Source organism: Lynx rufus, unplaced genomic scaffold (assembly GCF_022079265.1).
Source record: "Lynx rufus isolate CCGP_SWC_20201006 ecotype Redwood Valley unplaced genomic scaffold, mLynRuf1.p SCAF_15, whole genome shotgun sequence".
In the NCBI taxonomy this organism is placed as follows: domain Eukaryota; kingdom Metazoa; phylum Chordata; class Mammalia; order Carnivora; family Felidae; genus Lynx; species Lynx rufus.
In genome coordinates this window covers 375,127-398,413 of record NW_025814829.1, presented here as the reverse complement: position 1 = coordinate 398,413, position 23,287 = coordinate 375,127, and the positions used below count along the sequence as shown (strand labels likewise).

At 42.1% G+C, this 23,287-nt stretch overlaps 1 protein-coding gene across 2 annotated transcripts in view; it reads right to left on the bottom strand.

Moving 5' to 3' along the window:
* ATF6 (activating transcription factor 6) overlaps positions 1-23,287 on the bottom strand; it is a 203,248-nt gene that overhangs the window by 150,641 nt on the left and 29,320 nt on the right. For both annotated transcript variants that reach the window (XM_047076498.1, XM_047076497.1), the window contains exons 8-9: positions 6,991-7,176; positions 5,794-5,885 (exon numbers count right to left, since the gene is read on the bottom strand). In XM_047076498.1, coding sequence (XP_046932454.1) covers positions 5,794-5,885; positions 6,991-7,176 — 278 coding nt within the window. The remainder of the gene's footprint in view (positions 1-5,793; positions 5,886-6,990; positions 7,177-23,287) is intronic.

Below are 23,287 nucleotides of genomic sequence, written 5' to 3'. Positions count from 1 at the left end.
TTTCCCAACTTATCGGGTATTATTGTACAGAAAATTCTCCCACCTTGATGTGCTTCAACCTTGCAAGCTAAACATTGTTAATGTCTTACTTAGATCATCGACTTTTTAAAATGCTTCATCCACAACTATTATTTTTGTTGTTGCTGGCCATCCATTTCTGTGTCTCAAACCTTCTTTCAATTATTTTCCTTCTTCCTGAATACGCTGACACTTAAGATGGTAGGCCATTTATCTTATACATTATCCCCTCTGTGTGGATTTAGCTGTTTTCTCATGAGAAAATTAAGGGTATACATTTTTGGCCAGAATGTCACGTGAGTGTCATTGTATCCTGTATCACCCCAGGAGGTACAAGACCATCAGCATGTCTCCTGACCGATGTTACCTTGATTACGTGGCCATGGTAGGGTAGCCTCAAGTCTCTTGGTCCCTGTCATGGTTGCCATCTCCTCTCTCTGTTACGCTGTTTTGCTTCAGCCCTGTGTTCCCATTCGCTATTTCTTTCTCCAAAGGTGCCTATTTTGTTGTTTTAACCTGGTCATTGTTTTTCTTAACGTTTATTCATTTTTGAGACAGGGAGAGACAGAGCACGAACGGGGGAGGGGCAGAGAGAGAGGGAGACACAGAATCTGAAACAGGCTCCAGGCTCTGAGCTGTCAGCACAGAGCCTGACGTGGGGCTCGAACTCATGGACCGCGAGATCGTGACCTGAGCCGAAGTCGGACGCTTAACTGACTGAGCCACCCAGGCGCCCCATGTTTTTCTATTTTGAACTTATTATCACATTTCTAGATGTTTTTTTCAAAATGTCTGGATCAATTCTGAGTCTTTGGTTTCTTCATCATTCTTTAACTCCCTTTCTTATTTAACATAGTTAGCATTCTGTATCTGTTGATTCGAATACCCGTAGTCCTCAGAGTCTGACTCTGTTCTAACTCTTGTTCATGGTGGCTGGGTTCCTAGCTGGTTTAATGAGTTGGGGGAGAAAATGGGATGTTGGCTCATGTTCAACTGGAACTGTATCTGCAGCAATTTTTTCAGGATGGATGTTTAAAGTGCCTTCCTTGAGAAGAGTTTGCATTTGTATCTGCCGGAAGCCTAGTGGTACCAACACAGGGCCACTTAAACCAAATTTTTGGTTTGGTTTTTTGGGGTGTCACAACAGTAGTATAAATTCAGGCTCAAACCTGTACGAGTTAAGTCTGGTGATAATGAATTCTCCAGAAGACTTCTGTTTGTCTTTATGTCCACTCTCCTCAAAGCCAGTATCAAGACAGGTACTTACCAACACTCTCCCTCTGTGGTAGAACAATCTACTTTCCCCCCCTCTTTTGGCAACTAACAATGTCATTTTTTGGAAGTTCCAGCTTTATTTGGGTTTGGGAAGGGGGTACGGGGCTCAGGTGTGACTTCCTACTTTCTTTAGAACCCCAGAGCTTTCTTTCCTGTTGCCAGACTCTAGGCCAAAAGATCAGGAAATAACTCTAGGACAAGCACCACCTCCAATGCTAGCCTATCAATGGATTCACGTTACCTTAAACTTCTGACCTCTGAGAAGGCCTTACTTTGTCTTCAGTTCAGCCATTACGTAAGAGTTTTGATTTTTTAATCCAGCATTTTCTGACATATTGAACTGCAAAGAGTTTCTCCTTACCTCTAGCCCAATATACTACCAAAAATACAAGTCCTTAAGGTTTCTTGGACAATGGTAGAGAAAAACTATGGCATAGAAGAGAAGGCAGAGTTTTCAATGATAATTTTTAAAAAGAGACCTTGGTTAAATTTCTGGCCCTTCGACTATACGATAGGACTAATGTGGGGCTTGGTCGGTTAAGCGTCCGACTTCGGCTCAGGTCACGATCTCAAGGTTCGTCAGTTGGAGCCCTGCGTCAGGCTCTGTGCTGACAGCTCAGAGCCTGAGCCTGCTTTGGATTCTCTGTCTCCCTCTCTCTGCTCCTCCCCTGCTCACACGTGTGCACTCTCTCTCTCTCTCAAAACTAAACATTAGGGGCGCCTGGGTGGCGCAGTCGGTTAAGCGTCCGACTTCAGCCAGGTCACGATCTCGCGGTCCGTGAGTTCGTGCCCCGCGTCGGGCTCTGGGCTGATGGCTCAGAGCCTGGAGCCTGTTTCCGATTCTGTGTCTCCCTCTCTCTCTGCCCCTCCCCCGTTCATGCTCTGTCTCTCTCTGTCGCAAAAATAAATAAACGTTGAAAAAAAAAAAAAAAGGAAAAAAAAAAACTAAACATTAAAAAAAAAAAGTAAAATAGAACTAATGAACATAGACTCAACCCCAATGAGTAGTGAGTAAAAAGGGGGTTTCCTACCAATGCATACTTGTTCAGGTTAACCATTCCCTGCTGCCCAGAGTTACTACTTTCATGGACCACCCAGAGCGGGACAGCTCTTTGAATCGTGTGCCAGAAACAGCTAGATGCCTTCTTCACCATCCACACAACATCAACAGGGTCAGAAAAATTAACCCTTTTAAAGTCTGTTTGGTTTATTTTCTTCTTCTGTGTGATGACTATTCAGCAACCGAAGATGCTTCAAACGAGTCAGTTTTGGTGCACGAAACTCTCTTACTTTAGAGGTGAGATGTATTTACATTTCATCACCAAGCGCCTTCAGACAATGCTTAAGGCATACTTATATTCAGCAAACTTGTGTATTATAAATTTTTCACTTGGACCCATACCGATATGGCACACAAGGTCAATGCTACGTTGAACATCTGAAACCACACTAACAACTTTATTATGGAAACGTGGTCTGTTCTGAAAGAGTTCTGTTTCCTAAATTTAAAATGCTTTGGAAGTCTCTCATGAAAGTGTCTCTTCGTCTGGCCGGACTTAGTTTTGTGGGACTTGAGAGAAGCTCGGTTAGAACTCGCCGTCTCGCTTTTTTCCGTACCAATGACAACACAGTAACGCTCAAGGTGCACAGATCTACAAGGCCATAATGTGGAAGTCAGTCACCAAATACGTTCCGGGTGGTGCTAATGGGGTTCAAGTGGGGAGTTTCTGCTCCTCTGGAAGATTCCCAGCCCTGAGCAGATCTTCAGTCTTGAAGTGAAGGGGCTGCAAATGACAGGGTCAATCAAGCAAGCTTCCCAGGGCCATACGGGATGGAGCAGCAACGCCGCCAACGTCTGGTGCAGGGGGGCACGGGTCAGTCCTTCAGACCCCTCGTGCTGCCCTCTCAGCTTTGATGCTTTACCGTCCGTGCCAGACTTTCTCTAGAAGAAACAGTTCCTGGCTTTTTATGAGTTTCGTGGCCAGTTTCTCTTCTCCTTTCTTCTTGGTGTCTGGACAAACCCCAACCTGTTAAGATACTTTGATATTTCTTCATTCCCTCCAGCTCTTTGTTGCTTTTAAAGCATGCTTTTTTTTTTAAACGTGAACGCTTCCCAGATCTGCCCAGTGCTTCTTGGCTTTCTGTTCCAAAAGCCTCCACGAAGAAACAGACACAGACCTCCTCTGGCTACTCCTCAGGATGTTCAAGTATTTGAGCTTTCTCCATTCTCAATTTTGCTGTTTGTACCGTCCGTCTAATTTTCTGGACACAAAACCGTCTTGATAAAATGGGACCATCGTCTGTCTCCTCTTTCCAAAATCAATCAATCCTCTGTTCACAGAAATGAGAGCCATCCCCCCACACACCCCCTTCATCCTCAGATGTAAAAATCATTAAGTCATCAAAAAACACTTTGTCTTTGTCTCTGGGGCACGTGGGTGGCTCAGTCAGTTGAGCATTCGACTCCTGACACGGGCTCATGTCATGATCCCATGGTTCGTGGGATCGACCCCTGTGTTGGGCTCTGCACCAACAGTGCAGAGCCTGGTTGGGACTCTCTCTCTCCCTCTCTCTGCCCCTCCCCCGCTCTCTCACTCTGTCTCAAAAATAAATAAGTGAGGAGCACCTGGGTGGCTCAGTCAATTAAACATCTGACTCGATTTCAGCTCAGGTCACGATCTCACAGCTGTGAGATCGCGACCACTTCAGGCTCCGTGTTGGGCACGGAACCTGCTTGGGATTCTCTCCCTCCCTCTGCCCCTCCCCTGTTCACGCACGTATATTCAAGCTCTCACTCTCTCTAAATAAACAAATATTTTTAAAAATAAATAAATTTGTCTTTTCCCCCCCAAATCTCTATTAACTCATGAGGGCTTACAAAACAACACGTATCCCCAACCCTGTCCTCTTTACTGTTCATCGAATGCTACTGCATAAAGCCTCCGAGACTGTCATTATCAGAGTTACTGGGTACTTCTGTGTCCCTTCAAGAGTAGGCCCACATCTTTATTTTTTTTTTTTTTTTAATTTTTTTTTTCCACGTTTATTTATTTTTGGGACAGAGAGAGACAGAGCATGAACGGGGGAGGGGCAGAGAGAGAGGGAGACACACAATCGGAAACAGGCTCCAGGCTCCGAGCCATCAGCCCAGAGCCCGACGCGGGGCTCGAACTCACGGACCGCGAGATCGTGACCTGGCTGAAGTCGGACGCTTTAACTGACTGCGCCACCCAGGCGCCCCCCACATCTTTAGACGGCATCTACGTAAGTCTTACTCATGCTACAGTTGTTCCATATCCACTTCTTTTACTAGTCTACACTCGTATTCATGTTTGCATCCCTGGCCCCTTACTCACTACCTGGCAAGTTGTAAGTACTCTATAAATATCTGCCGGATGTGTGGCTGAATGAATAAATAAGCACCTTATATAACAGCCTAGATGCGAAATGAGCACACAGCACTTGAGGCAATCTGGCAGACTCCATCACGATTCCAGATATTCATACCTTCTAATTCTAAGGTATGAATTAGAATACTTAGATTCTAATAAATATATACCCATAATATAAACTCTTTCTACATATATATATGAATACATGTTATATGTATACATTTTAGATCTATGTGTTTTACATAACTATATTTTTATATGTTCACATAAACATTTATGTGTTTAAATGTATATCTGGTATATATTTAATATGTATATATATTTGTATAACTCAAAATAACCTACATGCCCATTAATAGGAGAACAGTTAAAGAAATTAAGTCAGCAGTTCTGTGAAGCCCTGAGGATCTCAAGATTCTTTCAAAGGGTCAGCAAGTTTCTCCCCTTTTCAACTACATACCTACAGGAATCTAGATTTTCTTCGTTTATCTCAACCAAAACAATTTATCACAACGGACTGCAGGAAGAAACAGGAGAATAGAGCTGGCTTCTATCAAGATTTTTGGCAAATATAAATAAAATGATGCTACTCCTCTCACTCAATTTTTGAGGGTCTGGAAAATAGTTATTTTCCATAAAAATGTTATTTATGTTTATATGTAATGGTTCCGTATTCTTTTTAATTCTTTTTTAATCTTTTAATTTAATTTTCTTTTTTTTTTTTTTTTTTTTTGAGAGTGAGAGACAGAGCATGAGTGGGGGAGGGGCAGAGAGAGGGAGACACAGAATCCAAAGCAGGTTCCAGGCTCCGAGCCGTCAGCACAGAGCCTGACGCAGGGCTCGAACTCTGCCTCACCACCAATCTGTTTAATAACTTAAGGCTTTCTCCATTAAACGACATGATTTTTCCACTAGACTTAGGGCAAGAACAAGGAAGAGGAATGAGTCTTTCTTCTCCTTTCTTCTCACCTAAATATTGTCTCCGAGGAAAACAAAACAAATCTGTTTTTCCCTAGCTTATGACTAGAGGTGAAAACAATGAGAACTAAAATTTTTAGTGTTTGTATCCAAAATAAATAAACAGTGTTTGCAGACAAAACACACTCACTTCATGGGTCCATAGTTGAGCACTATAAACGCCAACACCACCATCACACAGATAGCTCTTCGTTTCGGATTAGGAACTTTAAGCCTCTGGTTCTGAAAGAAATAACCACGTCAAATACGGTTAAACTACACACTAATCTCGCAAAAAGCAACAGGTAAGATAAGCACACTCCTCTTCAGCAGTTATTAGTTAAAAATAATAATAATAATAATAAACAAACCTCAAAGGTGAGGAAATGGTACTTTTCACAAGGCTAGAGCGCAGCCTTCTTAGTTCCCTGATGGTAGCAGAGAAAAACAAAGGAGCATAGTGGCCACTGTTGCACTTTCCTCTTCCCCCCAAAAGGAAAGAATTCAACCATTTAACACTTCTATGGGTCTTCAAAGAATTTTCAGATACATCTGTAGTTTTTTTCCCCCATCTCTTAAATCTCCCGTGGGCTCAGGGCAAAACAGAGAACCCCAATGGAAGAAGCCCACTCATTGGGCACAGGCATCCATTCAGTTCCAGACAGCGATGCAGTGGCAAATCCTGAAACTGCAGGTTTCAGGAACAGAATCAAGGAGAAGGTCGACTTTATCGGGACCAGCATGGCAACAACATGCAAAAAACATAATGGGGGTCAGGTGGACAGAGAAACGATTTAAAATTTTATTTTGTATTTTCTTTCTAAAATTTGTTTTTAACTGTTTATATATTTTTGAGAAACAGAGAGAGACAGAACATGAGGAGGAGAGGGGCAGAGAAGAGAGGGAGGCACAGAAACCAAAGCAGGCTGTAGGCTCCGAGCTGTCAGCGCAGAACCCGATGCAGGGCTTGAACCCACAAACTGGGAGATCATGACCTGAGCCGAAGTCGGACACTTAATCGACTGGGCCACCCAGGCACCCCTGTTATTTTCTTCTTTAAAGGGAAAGACCTGGCAGGACTACTGAAGGTCCTCACGGTGATTCACTTGGTCAGAAAGAGAGGGGTACCCCGGAAACACAGCTTTTAAACGCAGGTTGGGAGGTACAATTCGTGAGCTCCTTTTCCCAATGCTTTTATTCCCACTGCAAATGCTTTAGGGCTTAATGCGCCCTCTTTTTCCTAGTACTCTTAGTTTACACGATTTAAAGTGCACGCCATTCCCAATGGTTTCTCAGGAAAAAAGAATGCTTGAACCCATCTTGTCGGGGCTGCGTCGCTGGCCCTCACCTCGGACACCACTTCGTCCAGCTGCCTCTTCAGTGACCCGTTCTCCTTCTTGAGCTTCTCATTCTCCGAGAGCGCAGCCTTTAACCTGGCCTCCAAGCCAAGCATATATTCTTTCTTCTTCTTGCGGGACTGACATGCAGACTCTCGATTTTTTATCATACGTTGCTGTCTCCTTAGTACAGCAATCTAGAAAAAGTTACAATGAATCAAAACATGCCAATTTTAGAACCAGATCAGAATAGACTGATTTTTATTTAACAATTATTTTTTGTTCATAGCAAAAAACAAACAAAACAAGCGACTAAAAAAAAAAGCAAACGACTGTTATGTTTGCTTTAAAACATATCTGTTCGAAACATAGGTTATGTTTGTTTTAAAACAGGTTTTAAAAAATATTAAACAAAGCAAAATGAAATCAAATGGTTAAGGCCTTCTAAAACCTAAATGTGAAATGGTTTCTTCTGATGTTTTTCTAAGGCTTATTTATTGATCTTCCAATTTTCCCTTTAGAAACTCAGGGAAAAAAAGAAAAAGAAAAGAAACAAAACTCAGAAGGTGTCCTGACATATACACATATGTACATATCCACACACCTTTAGACTCAGGCTCTGAATTGACTGTTTTCCAGAACCCCGTATCCAACTGCTTATAAGGCCACTTCTACTTGCAAAGTTACCATCACTTCAAATTCAGTTCCCACAAACTGAACTCATCATCTCCCTCTATCTGGATTTATCTATCCATCTTCTCTCAGTCATAAATGCCTCTCAAGATATCTAGGAGGAAGTGACCATCAACTTATTTTTCCCTCATTCCCCATATTTATCCCCTCTCTCAACCCGATTCACTCACTAAATATCCACTGAGGCTATGCTAATGACCAAGTTTCTTCCCGGGACAGTGTGGTCTCACTTAATCTGTTCTCTCTATTGCTGCTGTCACCCTCCTAAAGCAGGCCCTCATGACCACATCCCTACAGGCTACTGCAATAGTCTCCTACATATTTTCAATGGTCTCCAATCTCTTCCTGTCTACCATCTGCAAGATTAGTCACCCTGCAAAACAACAACAACAACAAACCTTGCTATTCTATTGCAAAAACAAGCTATTCCTACATCATAGTTGGCCACCTGTTTTCAAGGCCTTCCATGATGTGACCACCCCCCTAAATAACCAAACCTTCTGCCCTAACCCAACAACCATTCAATCCACACCCAAATTCTGATCATTTGAGGCTACCCCCCAATCTCCACACACACCTAATTCATTCCTTTAGTCATACCATCTACGCCAGCTTGTAATGCGGTCTCCTCCACTAACCTAAATCTCAGGGTCCTCCACACTGTGCTTATGCTAAACCATCTTTCCTGAATGTCTTACGCCCTTATAATTTGGAAAATAGACCTGAACACTTTAATGTTCTCCACTGTTTTGGGAGTGTTAACTCTCTCTCAACCTCAATTTTTTACATTAGAAGCCAAAACTATGTAATTCTACGTGTTTGCTTACTACCCACAATATCTTCCATAATCACAACTTACTGAGAAAAATTATTTGCGTCACATTTTCTAAGTGAGAACTTATGGAACCTATTTGTCCATAATGAACTAACAGCATTAGTCTAATTTATTTGAGGCAGAGGGTGAGGCAGCAAAATTAAGTCCTTAAAAAGCACCAAATAATATTAAACTGATTATTTTTAAAGTACACAGATGACTGAACTACTGACTTTATAGGTTTTGTAACTGACTTTAAAAAATAAACGTTCCACTCTGTGGCATTCAATGGCTCAGTGAGACCAGTAAACAGAATTAAATAATATTGATTTCTTTTAAAATAATAACACAATTCCAACCCCACACAACACTTCCTCGAAAGAGCCAAAGCCAATCTCTCTGCACCAAATACTGTCAACAAACTTTCAATCAGAAGCTACAAGGGGAAAAAAAAAAAGAAAGAAAAACTACAGGAGACGTCAAAAGAGGGTGTTTTTCTCCTTTTTCCTTCCTTTACTGAAGCTTCATAGAAATGCTAACTTATGTAACCATCATCGGCAAACCTTCCCTAAGGAGTAACCATCCCGCTCTTCAGTAACACGGTGCGCGCGCGCGCGCGCGCGCACACACGCACACACACACACACACACACACACACACACACACACACACACACACGCAGCAGCGGCCAAGCCATGATGGATGATTCTTCACCATGTCAAAGCAGTCTCTGGACAATGCCACTTTGTTCAGTCTACTGTTATTCTTAGTGTTCTTCATGGTTACTGAGAAGGCCAGGGTCCATAATTAATACTTAATTCCAGAGTGCTAAAGTATACAGAACACTGAACAAGCGCATGAAAGAGAAGGTTCCCAGATGGAAGAGTTTATACTAACGTTAGATAAAAGGCAACCTTACTTTAAAGGCTAATTAATCTGCGGAATTTAGGGAGGCTTACAGATGGCACACCATTTAATAAATTTCAAACAAGGATTAGGAATTTCTATAAACAATAAAAGCACCTGCACATTATACAGCATGAGAGTTTCAAAGGCTGTCAGTGCACATGCCTCATGCTAAAAAAAATGAAAACCACCTGTGGCCATTCATTGCTTCCCAGAGAAAAAGATACAATAGTTCCAAAAATAAACACTCAATACTACCAATAAACACAAAGGATAGAGAGTAAAAATAAATGAAACCCACAGGAATTGCCAAACATAAGAGTTCCAACTTTACATCTCAGCAAGCTATCTTCAGCTATTTGAATGTATAATATTTAAGCTATTCTGTATTTCCTAGACCAAAAAATTATGATTTTCAGACTACACACACACACACACACACACACACACACACACATACACCCATGGTGTTTGTGTTTCTGGTGGGGGGTATATTTTACAAGAAAAATTACACTGTAGTTACTATTTTGTATACTGATTTTTGCATGAATGTATTATGATCACCTTTTTTAATTTATTTCTTTTGTTCATTCTTTCTGAGAGAGACAGAGCACAAGCGAGGAAGTGGCAGAGAGAGAGAGGGAGGGAGAGAGAGAATCCCAAGCAGGCCCCACACTGTCAGCGTGGAGCCCAATGCAGGGCTCAAACTCACAAAACGTGAGATCATGACCTGAGTTGGACGCTTAACCAACTGAGCCACTCGGGCACCCCGGATGTATTATGATCAGCTTTGACATGCAATGAGAATGCATGGTATTTCAGTTATCTTGATGTTCTATATCAATCTCCTCCTGTTGAAATTATTACAGTTTTCAAGATTCTTTAAAATAAGCCTCCTCATTGGATCCACTGTTGGAGAGTAGACGTGCCACAGCTAGAACTTAGAGCAGCTGACTCTAAGCCCAGCACACACAATCCCAGTACATAACAGCACCACACTGCTTTTTATACCAAATGGGAAGTCCTGAATCTCAACATGGCACCCTAACCTCGTGAACTCCGTGCTTACCTCCATTATGTACCTGTTTGAAAAGGAAGGCTATGGAAACACCTGTATCTACAATGCTTCATCTCCTGTGCTAGCAGTCTGAAAACATAAAATCAGTACTCTGGCTCATTAATCAATTGGCACATCTCACTTATGGGCTGCCAGATGCTTTAACAGGACTGAAATGAGCGAAGAGGTGGTCAGTCCCTGCTTCTGATCATCCTGCTTCAGACAACTCTCCCATCAAGCACTGTGCTTAGAAAAAGAAAAAGGAAAAACTTCACAGCTATAAAATACTCTCCCTTTAGTGCCACTACACTGTAAAATAAGGTGTTGCATTATTAAACGAACATTTGACTGTAAGAAAGACTTGTAGAAAAGAAGAACTTTCACAAATGAACATGTACTTTTGCTTTTGAAGGCTCCACCAATTTGAGTCAAAATTCCCAATCTGTTTGCATTTTGTTTTTTAATTTTAAAAGTTCACGATCAAGCAATGCTATATTATGTTCTTATAAAAAAAATAGACCATCTAGACCTTTGATTCTGTGATGTTGCTAAGAAATGAGCTTCAAAGTCCTGTATGGCTATAAATCAGATACAAAAATAGGATATTTCAATGCTACAAAATACATTCCAACATCTCGCACAAACTCAAGCCAGATCAAGTACTGATCACCATGGATGAAATCACTGGCTTAATGGGTGCCATTGCCTTGGTTCTATTTCTTATTTTGGTGAATCTCTCCCTCTAAACTGATACCTAAAGCAGAAACGGTCACTGATTAACCTCTTCATCGTATTAGACAACCCAATTTTTCCATTAAATAAAAGAAGAAAGAAACTTTGTCTATTTGAAATTGATTTAAAAGCCAATTTCTAATTTCTATAACACACACATTTTATAACTCACACATTTCTAATTTATGTAACATATATTACTGCATATCACAGTAAATATATTTATAAATACATTCCAAAAAAACGTGTACAGCTAAAATCATTAGCAAATTTAATTTGTGGCAACTTTATTACTATTCCTTTTTTTTAAATTTTTTTTAACATTTATTCATTTTTGAAAGGCAGGGAGAGACAGAGCACGAATGGGGGAGGGGCAGAGAGAGAGGGAGACACAGAAACAGAAGCAGGCTCCAAGCTCCGAGCTATCAGCACAGAGCCCGACGCGGGGCTCGAACTCACGGACCGCGAGATCGTGACCTGAGCCGAAGTCGGCCACTTAACTGAGCCACCCAGGTGCCCCACAACTTTACTTTAAATATTCAAATCAATTAAGTATTCTAATTTGATTTCTCTTGGGAATCTTAAGAATACTCCCTTTTGGGGGCACCTGGCTGGCTCAGTCCATGGAGCCTATGACTGCTGATCTCAGGGTTTTGAGTTTGAGCCCCATGTTGGGTACAGTGACTTAAAAATGAAAACTTCTAAAAAATAAATGAATAAAAATAAAAACTCTTTTAGGGGCATCTGGGTGGCTCAGTCAGTTAAGCTTCCAACTCTTGATTTTGGTCATGATCTCATGGTTTGGGAGTTTGAGCCCCACGTCTGGCTCTGTGCTGACAGTGTAGAGCCTCCTTGGGATTCTCTCTCACCTTCCCTCTCTCTCTCAAAATAAATAAATAAACTTTAAAAAAAAAAAGGGAAAAAAGAAAGAGGGACTTCGGTAGCTCAGTAGATTAAGCGTCTGACTCTGGATTTCGGCTCAGGTCATCATCTCATGGTTTCATGGGTTCGAGCCCCACATCAGGCTCTGCGCTGGCAGCAGGAAGCCTGCTTGGGATTCTCTCTCTCTCCTTCTCTGTCCCCCTGCCCCCACTCACACTGTCTCTGTCTCTCTCAAAATAAACTTAAAAAATAAAGAAAAAACTCCTTAAAAAAAAAAAAAAAAAAAAAATATATATATATATATATATATATATATACACACAATACTCCCCTTTTTCTCATAAAATTGTTCAAAACAGAAAAGGGGAAACTTTCCACTTATACTACCTGTACTCTTCTCAAATCTCACGACAGAAAGCCAAAATTTCATTTTACTTCTTCTATTGTGTGTGTGTGTGTGTGTGTGTGTGTGTGTGCGCGTTATACCCAGTTCCTGGTCACCAAAAATTAAATAAAGCAGCTTCATTACTGGCCACCTGAGCCATTTAATTGGCAGAGTCAAGGCAATAATCTTCACCCTACAAACTTTTATTTTTTTAACGCAGAATGCCTTTGGACAGGTAGTATGATTTCACGAGTGAGAAAAGGTAACAGACGCAACCCCTGCTAACTGCAGGCCCGGGCTGCCCTACGCAACCGCCCGTTCTGAGCGAAGGGGAAGGACCGGCAGAAGGCAAAGGCAGAAGCGCCCACCAGACGCTCTCAGGCAAACCTGCGCAGTTGGGCACAGCCTCCTGAAGGACAAAGGACGTCCTATGTACAGGGATCATCAGGGATCCTCGGAGCAGTTTCCCCCGCTTCGCACGGCCCCAGAAACAAGTGGAGCAGCCACCTAAGAGTAACAGTAACTGAAGTCATCAGATGACAATACAGTACCGGAAACTGGTGTCCTTAATTCTTAGTCTAGGACTGCAGTGAAGTAACTGGAAGATCTCAGAAGACTCATTTCTGCTCCCAGGGCCCGTTTTCACGGCAGTAATAAAAGGGGGTTAGACCAGAATGGTGTTCTTGAACCTATTATAACCCAATAGCAAGTAGCATGATAAAGTTAGTGGGTCATAAGAGACTTAAAAAAAACTTGACAGAAAAGCACAGGATAAAATAAAAGGAAACAGAATGCTTTAAATGTAGTAAGAGCTTGGGGCGCCTGGGTGGGTGGCTCAGTCGGTTGAGCGTCCGACTTCAGCTCAGGTCACGATCTCGCGGTCCGTGAGTTCGAGCCCCACGTCGGGCTCTGGGCTGATGGCTCAGAGCCCGGAGCCTGCTTCCGATTCTGTGTCTCCCTCTCTCTCTGCCCCTCCCCCGTTCATGCTCTGTCTCTCTCTGTCTCAAAAATAAATAAATGTTAAAAAAAAAAATTAAAAAAAAAAATGTAGTAAGAGCTTACTTATTGTCTCCCTAGACCGTGTGTGTTGAGAAAGATGTAAAACACATTTCTTACTGTGGACTGTGGGCTGTGGACAAAAACTTGAGAGCCACCCCGTGAATCCCCTAAAGGTCTCATTCAATCTAAAACCAAAACGGTTCCAGTACTGATGCTAACCACCCATACTGAACTACCGCACATCCCGGAAATGACTACTGCATCATAAGATACGGATAAGACTAACTTTGCTGTCGATTTTGAGATCACCAAATTGTTCACCTAAGATCAGTCTCTATACTTTGTCTCTCAAGACTTACAACCACCTGCTGAAAATTTTTACAAATTAAGAGAATACATCTGTAGAGGGAGAGAAAAGGCAGCAGCAAGTTTTAAGACGTAATAATTTGAAATTCATGCTGCATCAGGGCTGCGTTGAAAGTAAAGCCCCGTTAACGGAGCACAGAGTAGTGACAAGAGCACTGGACTGAGACAAGGCCTAGGCTTGAATCCTAACTCAGATGGAGCAGATCAGATGATTAGGCGAGGATTACACAGAGAATGGACACGAAGGTTCTTTGTAAACTACAAGGTACCACACATACGAAAGGCTCAGTAAGGGGAGCTACCCTGCAGCTATGAACAGATTGAGTGAGGAGGCAAAAATTCTGAACTCCATCACCAATGTGCCTCATAGCTGCTCAGATAAACTGTGCAAATAAAGCAATATTGAAAATATCTGCCCACAACCCAGCTCCTATTTTCAGATTTTAAATTTTAAAAATGACTTACGAAACAAAAACAGACAAAACCTGGGAATCACCTTTAAAAGTTGCAGAAGCTGAAAAACAGCCCAAGTATAATTCACACTCCTCCAAGATCCCTCGGTCTGCCCCTTACTCTGGATGTATCGGGGATCTCGTTCACCTCAAAAGGCTGTTAGGAGGCTTAAATATCTGTGAGTCAGGCACTTAGACAAGTGCGGCACACACTACTTTATCAACGTAGACATCTTAGCAAGATGATCTTGGCTAAAACACCTAACCGATTCCTTCCATGGTAAAATGGGAATCAACAGTACCCACTCTACAAGGATTTTGTAAGAATCAAATAGGACTCTGTGAAAATCAATGATTTTATAACCCAATATGAATGTGAAGTACTTATCAAAACTGTATTAGAGCCGAATTCCCCTATAGCGTCAAAAAGACAAGGATTGTGGAAATGTTCCCGATTTAAAGAAGCTACAGACAGATAACAACCAAATGCAGTATCTGGCCCTTGACTGGTTCTTGTACCGAAAGGGAAATTTTTCAAAAAAGGAAATTATTGTGTCAACTGATAAAACTGTAATACTGAGAGTTGATTAAAGTATTTTACAAATGTAAATTAATGAAGCTGATAACTATACTGTGGGTATGTAAGAGATTATCCCTATTCTGAAAAAATACACACTGAAATGTTTAGTGGTAAAGGACTACAGAGCATGTAACTTACTCTACAGTAGTTCAGGGGGGAAAACCGAGTATGTGTGTGGATGGAGAGACAGGCAGAATGAACAAACTAATAAAGCAAATGGGGTAAAATGTTAACAGGTGAATGGGTGAAGGTACCGATGTTCTCTGGAGAATTTTTGTTTCTGTAATTTTTTTTAATTGTTTTCTTCAAATTTTTATATAAATTCTAGTTATATATATAACATACAATGTAGTATATTGCCTTCGGGAGAATTTAATGATTCATCACTTACATCTAACTAAGTATCTTACATGCTCAACACAAGTGCCCTCCTTAACACCCATCACTCACCCAACCCATCCCCCACCCGCCGCCCTCCACTGACGCCCGTTTGGTCTCTATTGTTAAGAGTCTCTTATGGTTTCTTGATTTCGGCTCAGGGCATGATCTCATGGTTCGTGGGTTCGAGCCCCGCATTGGGTTCTGTGCTGACAGCTCAGAGCCTGGAGCCTGCTTCGGATTCTGTGTCTCCCTCTCTCTCTGCCCCTCCCCCGCTCACACTCTGTCTCTGTCTCTCTCAAAAATAAATAAATGTTAAAAAATTAAAATTAAAAAAAAGTCTCTTATGGTTTGTTTCTGCAACTTGTAAATATTTGAGATATCATTATTATGAATATAATTAGTATTATCACCATATACAAAGCCTAACACGCATGCGCCCACGCACACACACACACCTGCAGAGCCACAGAAAATTTTAACCCTAACACTTTTAATCCTTGCATATCATTATTTAACCAGTCAAAAGTTCTCCTCCATTAATAATTAATATTCTTTCACAGTCATAAAATATAATCTTCCAGGGGGCATGCCCCTTCCAGAATAGACAGCCATCGAAATACTTGGCCCTTCTCCTTTGTGAATTATCTAGTCACGTATTTTGTCCATTTGATTATTGGGTTAACTTGCATTTTTCTCGCTGATTTGTAAACACTCTCTAAATCAAAAAGGGTTTGGGGGTGCCTGAGTGGCTCAGTCAGTTAAACCTCCTTGATTTTGATCTCGGGGCGCCTGTGTGGCTCAGCTGGTTAAGCATCGACTCTTGCATGATCTCATAGTTTGTGAGATCGAGCCCCACATTAGGCTCTGTGCTGACAGTACAGAGCCTGCTTGGGATTCTCTCTCTCCCTCTCTCTCTGCCCCTCCCCTGCTCATGCGCGCTCTCTCTCGCTCGCTCGCTCTCTCTCTCTCTCTCTCTCTGTGTCGGTTGAGCGTCCAACTCTTGGTTTTGGCTCAGGTCACCATCACATGGTCTGTGAGTTCGAGTCCCACATCAGGCTCTTCTGCGCTGACAGTGTGGAGCCTGCTTGGGATTCTCTCTCTCTCCTTCTCTCTCTCTCTTCCCCTCACCACTCATGCTCTCTCTTTCTGTCTCTCTCTCAAAATAAATAAACTAAGAAAGAGAGAAAGAGAGAAAGAAAGAGAGAAAGAAAGAGAGAAAGAAAGAGAGGAAGGAAGGAAGGAAGGAAGGAAGGAAGGAAGGAAGGAAGGAAGACACAAAAGGCCACCCTGTGTATAATTCCATGACATAATATGTCCAGGATAGGCAATTCCATACAAACAGAAAGCAGGTTAGTGATCGCCAGGGGCTGGGGAGAGGAGGGGAATAGGAATGACCACTAATGGGTATGGAGGTTCTTTTTAGGGGGATGAGAACATTCTGCAATTAGATAGCAGCTCCGGTCATAGCACAACTTTGTGAATATACTGAAAACCACTAAATTTTAGATCTTTTAAAGGTGAACTTTATCTCAACAAGCTATTAAAAAAAAAAATTACATAGAAAGCTACAGACTCTCTCTCCAGACAAATGCACATACCCAGTACTATAATCAATGACGCAAGGAAAGGGGGGACGTGAAGAAAAGGGGAGCTGTGTATGGAGACACTGTCCATGGCCCTGTGACTGGCACTCTCTCTCATACACTCAAAGTGGAAGAATAAATTAGAATTACCCTATGGAGGGCCATTTGACAATATCTATCAAAATGTAAAAACTACCTGCCTTCTGCCTCTAATTTCAGTTCTAGGAATTTCTCCTACAGATATACCTGCACGTAAACAAAATTAAATGAGTACCGAGTTATTCAACGAAGGGACTGCTTATAAAGAAAAAACCTTAAGTAATTAGGACACCCTAACGAAACAGGCTACCACGCGGCTAGTAAAGGAACAAGAAAATGTTCTAAGTGCCGATATGGCAAGTACGCGAAGATATACTGAAGGGGAAAAGGAAGGTGCAGGGCAGCATGCAGACACTAGTTACCATTTCTGTAAAATAGGTAAATAGGTAAAACTGTAAATACCAACATATTAAGGAACTGTCTCAGGAACGACGCATGAAAAACTAGTAACAGTGACTGCTTCTGGACAGGGGAACCAAGTAGCTACAAAGCATCTGGGGCATGGAAGGACTGTCTTCAGGAACAGGTTGCAGGAAGGGAAACCAGAGAAGAGGGAATTAAGTATTAATTATTTATTAAGATGGAAATCAGCATCCCTTTAAAAATAATTATTTCCTGGGGTGCCTGGGTGGCTCAGTCGGTTAAGCGGCCGACTTCGGCTCAGGTCATGATCTTGGAGTCCGTGAGTTTGAGCCCTGCGTCGGGCTCTGTGCTGACAGCTCAGAGCCTGGAGCCTGGAGCCTGCTTCGGATTCTGTGCCTCCCTCTCTCTATGCCCCTCCCCTGCTCATGCTCTGTCTCTCTCTCTCAAAAATAAATAAACGTTAGGGGCGCCTGGGTGGCGCAGTCGGTTAAGCGTCCGACGTCAGCCAGGTCACGATCTCGCGGTCCGTGAGTTCGAGCCCCGCGTCAGGCTCTGGGCTGATGGCTCGGAGCCTGGAGCCTGTTTCGGATTCTGTGTCTCCCTCTCTCTCTGCCCCTCACCCGTTCATGCTCTGTCTCTCTCTGTCCCAAAAATAAATAAAAAACGTTGAAAAAAAAAAAATTTTAAAAATAAATAAACGTTAAAAAAATTTTTTTTCAAGAATTATTTATTAACCTGATCAAGATGCCAAACTGAAAAAAAAAACAAAAACAGAACAAAGAATGCCACAGCTGCCACAGTTCACAAATCTAACCTAATGACACAAATCTAAGTGCGGTACCAGCAGGGCGGGGGGAGAAACACCTTCTGTTCCCTCTCCAAAACCACTGTAACCACAAATGAAATGATTTGCCAAAGTCCTTATTCAAGATAAATTTTTAGAAGGCCCACACCTCCATCTAAGGAGAAACTACAAATCTTTTAACAAAGCATGTTTTTCTCTGATCTGCAGAGTCCCTGCTAGCAGCAAAGCCAGAAAGCAGTCAGCACAGAAATAATCTTTTACTAAAATCTGGATGGCTTTTTCGGTCTCCAAATCCTTCCTGTTGAATTTGTTCTGATGGATTCCTTTACTTTCAAAGCCTACAGAAATATCATGATCCCATGTCTGTGTTGTGAAGGAATTTAGTCATAAAAAGTATCTATTCATCATTTATCTTCTTAGATCTAAGCTGGCCACACCATTTAAGGACATTCAGCTCACTCTTAGACCTAACAGAGAACCCATTCTTGGGTGTCACAGATAAAACGAGCAGCTTAAGCGTCATTAAAAAAGAAAAAGAAATTTTTTTTTTCCAAAATAGAGCACAGGCACTCTCCATTTTTCTAACAGTTTCTCTGCATTGCTTTGCACTGGAAATAAATTACGTTAGATTTGTATTTTCCTTGAAAGGGACTTCTCTAGGGTCTCTTGTGAGTCGTGTTACTATACGTCTTCCCGGGCATGCCAAGAATACAAGGCCCTGACCACTCTTTACCCAGGCCATTTCTCAGGGCTGTTTCCAGCAAGAAACCTTGAGAGATGAGGTAATGTCTTCCTCTGGACAATGAGGAAACTTGCCCACCACTTGCTGTAAAGCTCAGCATTCCTTCGCTGCAATAAAGAAACACCGTGTGCACAGCATCCGTCTGGGCCCACATCATGTGACCTCCACGCTCACAGTACTAACATACCCGAAATCTTAAACCTAACGGTATAACGGTGTCTCCAGAGAAACGAAGTGACAAAGTTCCAGTTCACTATGCTAGAAGAATCCCATTCACGCCATTTCTAATACCTGCAGGCAGGTAGAAAGGGATCTCCCCAGCACCCAGCTTCTTATGATGGCTTTAGTGATTAGGGCAGGATCCCCCAAAGGGAGGAGACTGGGATGGGAGGGTCAAGGTCACTAAGTAAAGAATTAGAGAGTAGAAGGTAATAAAAGGTTTGTAAGATGCTTCATGGGGTGAATGGGCTGAGAAGGCGGCCTGGGGCCTCCTGTCAGCAGAGCCTGTCTCTGATCAGCCTCCCATCTGATGTGATTTCTCCCTGATCAGCCTCTGATGATGATTTGAGGCTCGAAATCTGATGTGATTTCGAGTTCTGACCTAGCTCCTGATCATTTTCTTTCCACTGTTACCACCTACTGATTTCCAATAGGGGTTTGCTTCACCTTGGCCCAGTGCGAAGGACACACAATACAATTTCACCACACTTTTTTTTTTCCTGGTCTTTTATCCCAAACAAGACAACTACAACAATTTAACTCCATGGACCTAAAACCAGAGCCATAATGCTTCATGAACTTTATGGAATTATGGTGGGTAGAGGGCAGTAGTTACAGCAATGCAGATTTAAACAGACGGCTTGCTTTCAGCCCTTGGTTCCACGTCTGGCAACATTCAACGGCCCTTTAAAGAAAGATAAGCACGCTCTCCTATGAAGGCAACTCTGTAGTTCCAAGATTGCCATTTACTAAGAAACTGCATAAGAGGATTTCTACCCTGAAATGAGAGACCATGTTCATTTTTTCCATCACGATCAGAGCCAAAAACCAACCACATTTCTTGAAAACTTAGGTGAGGTTTCCAAGAGTTAAACAGAACAGATTTACCAGCAAAAGGCAGGAAGAGTGAGATTATAATTTGAACCAGGCAAACTGTTTCATAACAGAAAATGTGGCACTTAATGCAGTTTGCAGAATATGGTATGCAAAAAACGCTACTTAGGGCAGTAGCAGGTCTCCAGAGACTGAAACTAGCCAAACAAAAGAACAAAAAAGGTAGGAAAAAAGAAGCCATGTCAGCCTTACAAAGCCACAAAAGACTGATACGCTTTCTTTTGCTGAATTACTGCTTTTTCACCACACTTTTGGCTTAAAAGCACAAAAAGCACATAATGAAAAATTTTTCTTTTGGGCCATTTTTAATCAGAAATTTATACCACTTCAAATTTATCATAATTTCATGGGACTTGAGTCTAACAAATGCACGCACTATTAAGGTCAACCACGTTACTAACACAGGAGACCATCCCAGCAGATCAAAGTTTCCTGCAGCTCCTTCTGGAACAAATTTACTTTGGGTTCCTGAGAGGCTTGGCCAGCTGATAGGACAGACTGATGTTTCTTCACTTGAAATAAACATTAAGTCAAAACCTCTACCAGAAAACTCATACTGAAAAAGCCTGGCTCACTTCCTGATATGCAGGCCAAGGAAAAATAAGCACAAAACCTCAACTCAGGTTGACTAGAAAATTTATTCTAATCGCCTTTAGGTCTCTTGCACTAGACACACAGTACTTGAAATCTTTCTCCTATAATACTGTCGACTCTAAACTCTGAAAAGTAGTAAGAATGCTAGCCAATAAATACTGCTTAAAAAAAAAATCATACCTATTGGTTCTATACTTCTGCATCTCACACGTCCCCCAGTTCAATGTTGATGGAGGCTTCATCAGTAAATTATTCACCAGATTTACAGAATACTCTTAAGAGTGTAAGAGCAGAACAAACATGGTCTTTCGCACCAGAGAAGTTATAGTGAATGTCTAATTGATCAATAAATAATCAACTGAAATGTTCAGAGATTACAAAATGGGTCAGCAGAACACAATGATGAGTACCAACATTAAGATGCTCATTATTTAGGGGCGCCTGGGTGACTCAGTTGGTTAAGCATCCTACTTGGGCTCAGGTCATGATCTTGCGGTTCACAAGTTGAAGTCCCCAGTGGGGCTCTGTGCTGACACCTTAGAGCCTGGAGCCCGCTTCAGATTCTGTGTCTCCCTCTCTCTCTGCCCCTCCCCTGCTTGCACTCTGTCTCTCTCGCTCTCTCTCAAAAAATAAACATTAAAAAATAATTTTAAAAAAAGATGCTTATTATTCAGATATTAGCTGGAAGAAAGAAGTTAAAAGATCTCCTCCTATTTTTAAATACAATGACTGGATCAAAGGATTTTAGGATTGGAAGGACCCTTTCTAAATAACGCTTCCTGTATCTGTTCTAGTTGAGTCCTCTGGAATAACCCAGATCAATCACCCTGTTTTCCACACATCAACCTTCACGTCCTAGAATCGCCTCTCAGATCTACATTCAGTGTTCTTCAGTTTACTGAGTCATTCCAAACCTTAAACGCTGCCTCTACCCAGAACATAGTTTCCAGACACCCTTCCCATCCTAGCCACATTCCTCTGGACTGGCCCATGATCAGACGTTGTAAGTCTATGAATACGGACTAACATTACGTTAGTATTTTAACAACTGTGACATACTGTTAATCTATATTTTCTAAAGTTCTAATTAGTCTCTACCTTTCTCCATGTCTAAGGTATTTCATAACAAATACTTTAGGGGCACTTGGGTGGCTCAGTAGGTTAAGCATCCAACTTCAGTTCAGTCATGATCTCACAGCTCATGAGTTCGAGTCCCACATCGGGCTCTGTGCTGACAACTCAGAACGTGGAGCCTGTTTCGGAATCTGTGTCTCCCTCTCTCTCTGCCCCTCCCCACTCGTATGCAAGCACACACGCACTCACTCTGTCTCTCAAAAACAAACATTAAAAAAATTAAAAATAAATAAATAAATACTTTAAATGTCCTAACATGGAATAAAGACAACTTTGATATTTTCTGTTGCTAGTTCCATTGCACAGAAGAAACATTCAATTTATAATTTAAAGAGGATTAAAAGGAAAACTTAAAGGGTCATTTTAAAAATCCTCTTTCATCATTCTTAGCCTTCTCGGCCTCCTATGAAAAGCACACCCTTTCTTTTATTGGTTGTACCATCTTTTTTTTCTTTTTTAATTTTTTTATGTTTATTTATATTTGAGAGAGAGAGAGAGAGAGAGAGCGAGCAAGCAAGCAGGCGAGGGGCAGAGAGAAAGGGAGATACAGAATCGAGGCAGGCTCCAGGCTCTGAGTGGTCAGCACAGAGCCCGACGTGGGGCTCGAACCCACGAACTGTGAGATCATGACCTGAGCCGAAGTCAGACGCTTAACTGACTGAGCCACCCAGGCTCCCCCCATCCTTTTTTTTTTTTTGAAAAAGGGTGAGAGAACAAGTACGCATGTGCAAGCAGGGGAGGGGCAGAGGAAGGGTGGAGGGTAGAAGAGAGAGAATCCCAATCAGGCTCCACATTCAGCACAGAGCCCAACCAGGAACTCGATTCCATGACCCTGGGATCATGACCTGACCTGAAATCAAGAATCGGATGCTCGGGGCGCCTGGGTGGCGCAGTCGGTTAAGCGTCCGACTTCAGCCAGGTCACGATCTCACGGTCCGTGAGTTCGAGCCCCGCGTCGGGCTCTGGGCTGATGGCTCAGAGCCTGGAGCCTGTTTCCGATTCTGTGTCTCCCTCTCTCTCTGCCCCTCCCCCGTTCATGCTCTGTCTCTCTCTGTCCCAAAAATAAATAAACGTGGAAAAAAAAAAAAAATTTAAAAAAAAAAAAAAAAGAATCGGATGCTCAACCGACGGAGCCACTCAGGTGCCCCATACAACTTTTAACTGACAAAACCACGGAATTGTTTTGGACGCCGATTGTTGTTTACTTACTGTGGAAATTTTCCCACACACCACAAGGAAGGAAAGACAACACACCCAACTTTGATGATTGTCAACATTTTGCCGATCTTGTTTCCTCCATCCTGGGCTCCCCGCCCCACCCCCAGAGTATTTCAAGCAAATGCCAGCGTATCGTTTCATCTTCAACTGAAACACACACTGTGTATTAGTGCCTATTATGCCACAGGCACTGTGCTTAACCTTTTCTGGACCTCAAATTAAAAGAACGTTAACAGTCAAGGCTAATCCTGTACTATCCATGTCTATTCTCGTCCGACACTAATCTTCCCCCGTGTCTGGGTGCAGTTTTCAATACCTATAAACGCTATGGGAATTACTGCAGACCTTCAATGTTCTGCTTCATCAGAAAATATTCCTTTGTTATGGGTCTTTACAATATTTCCGGCTGA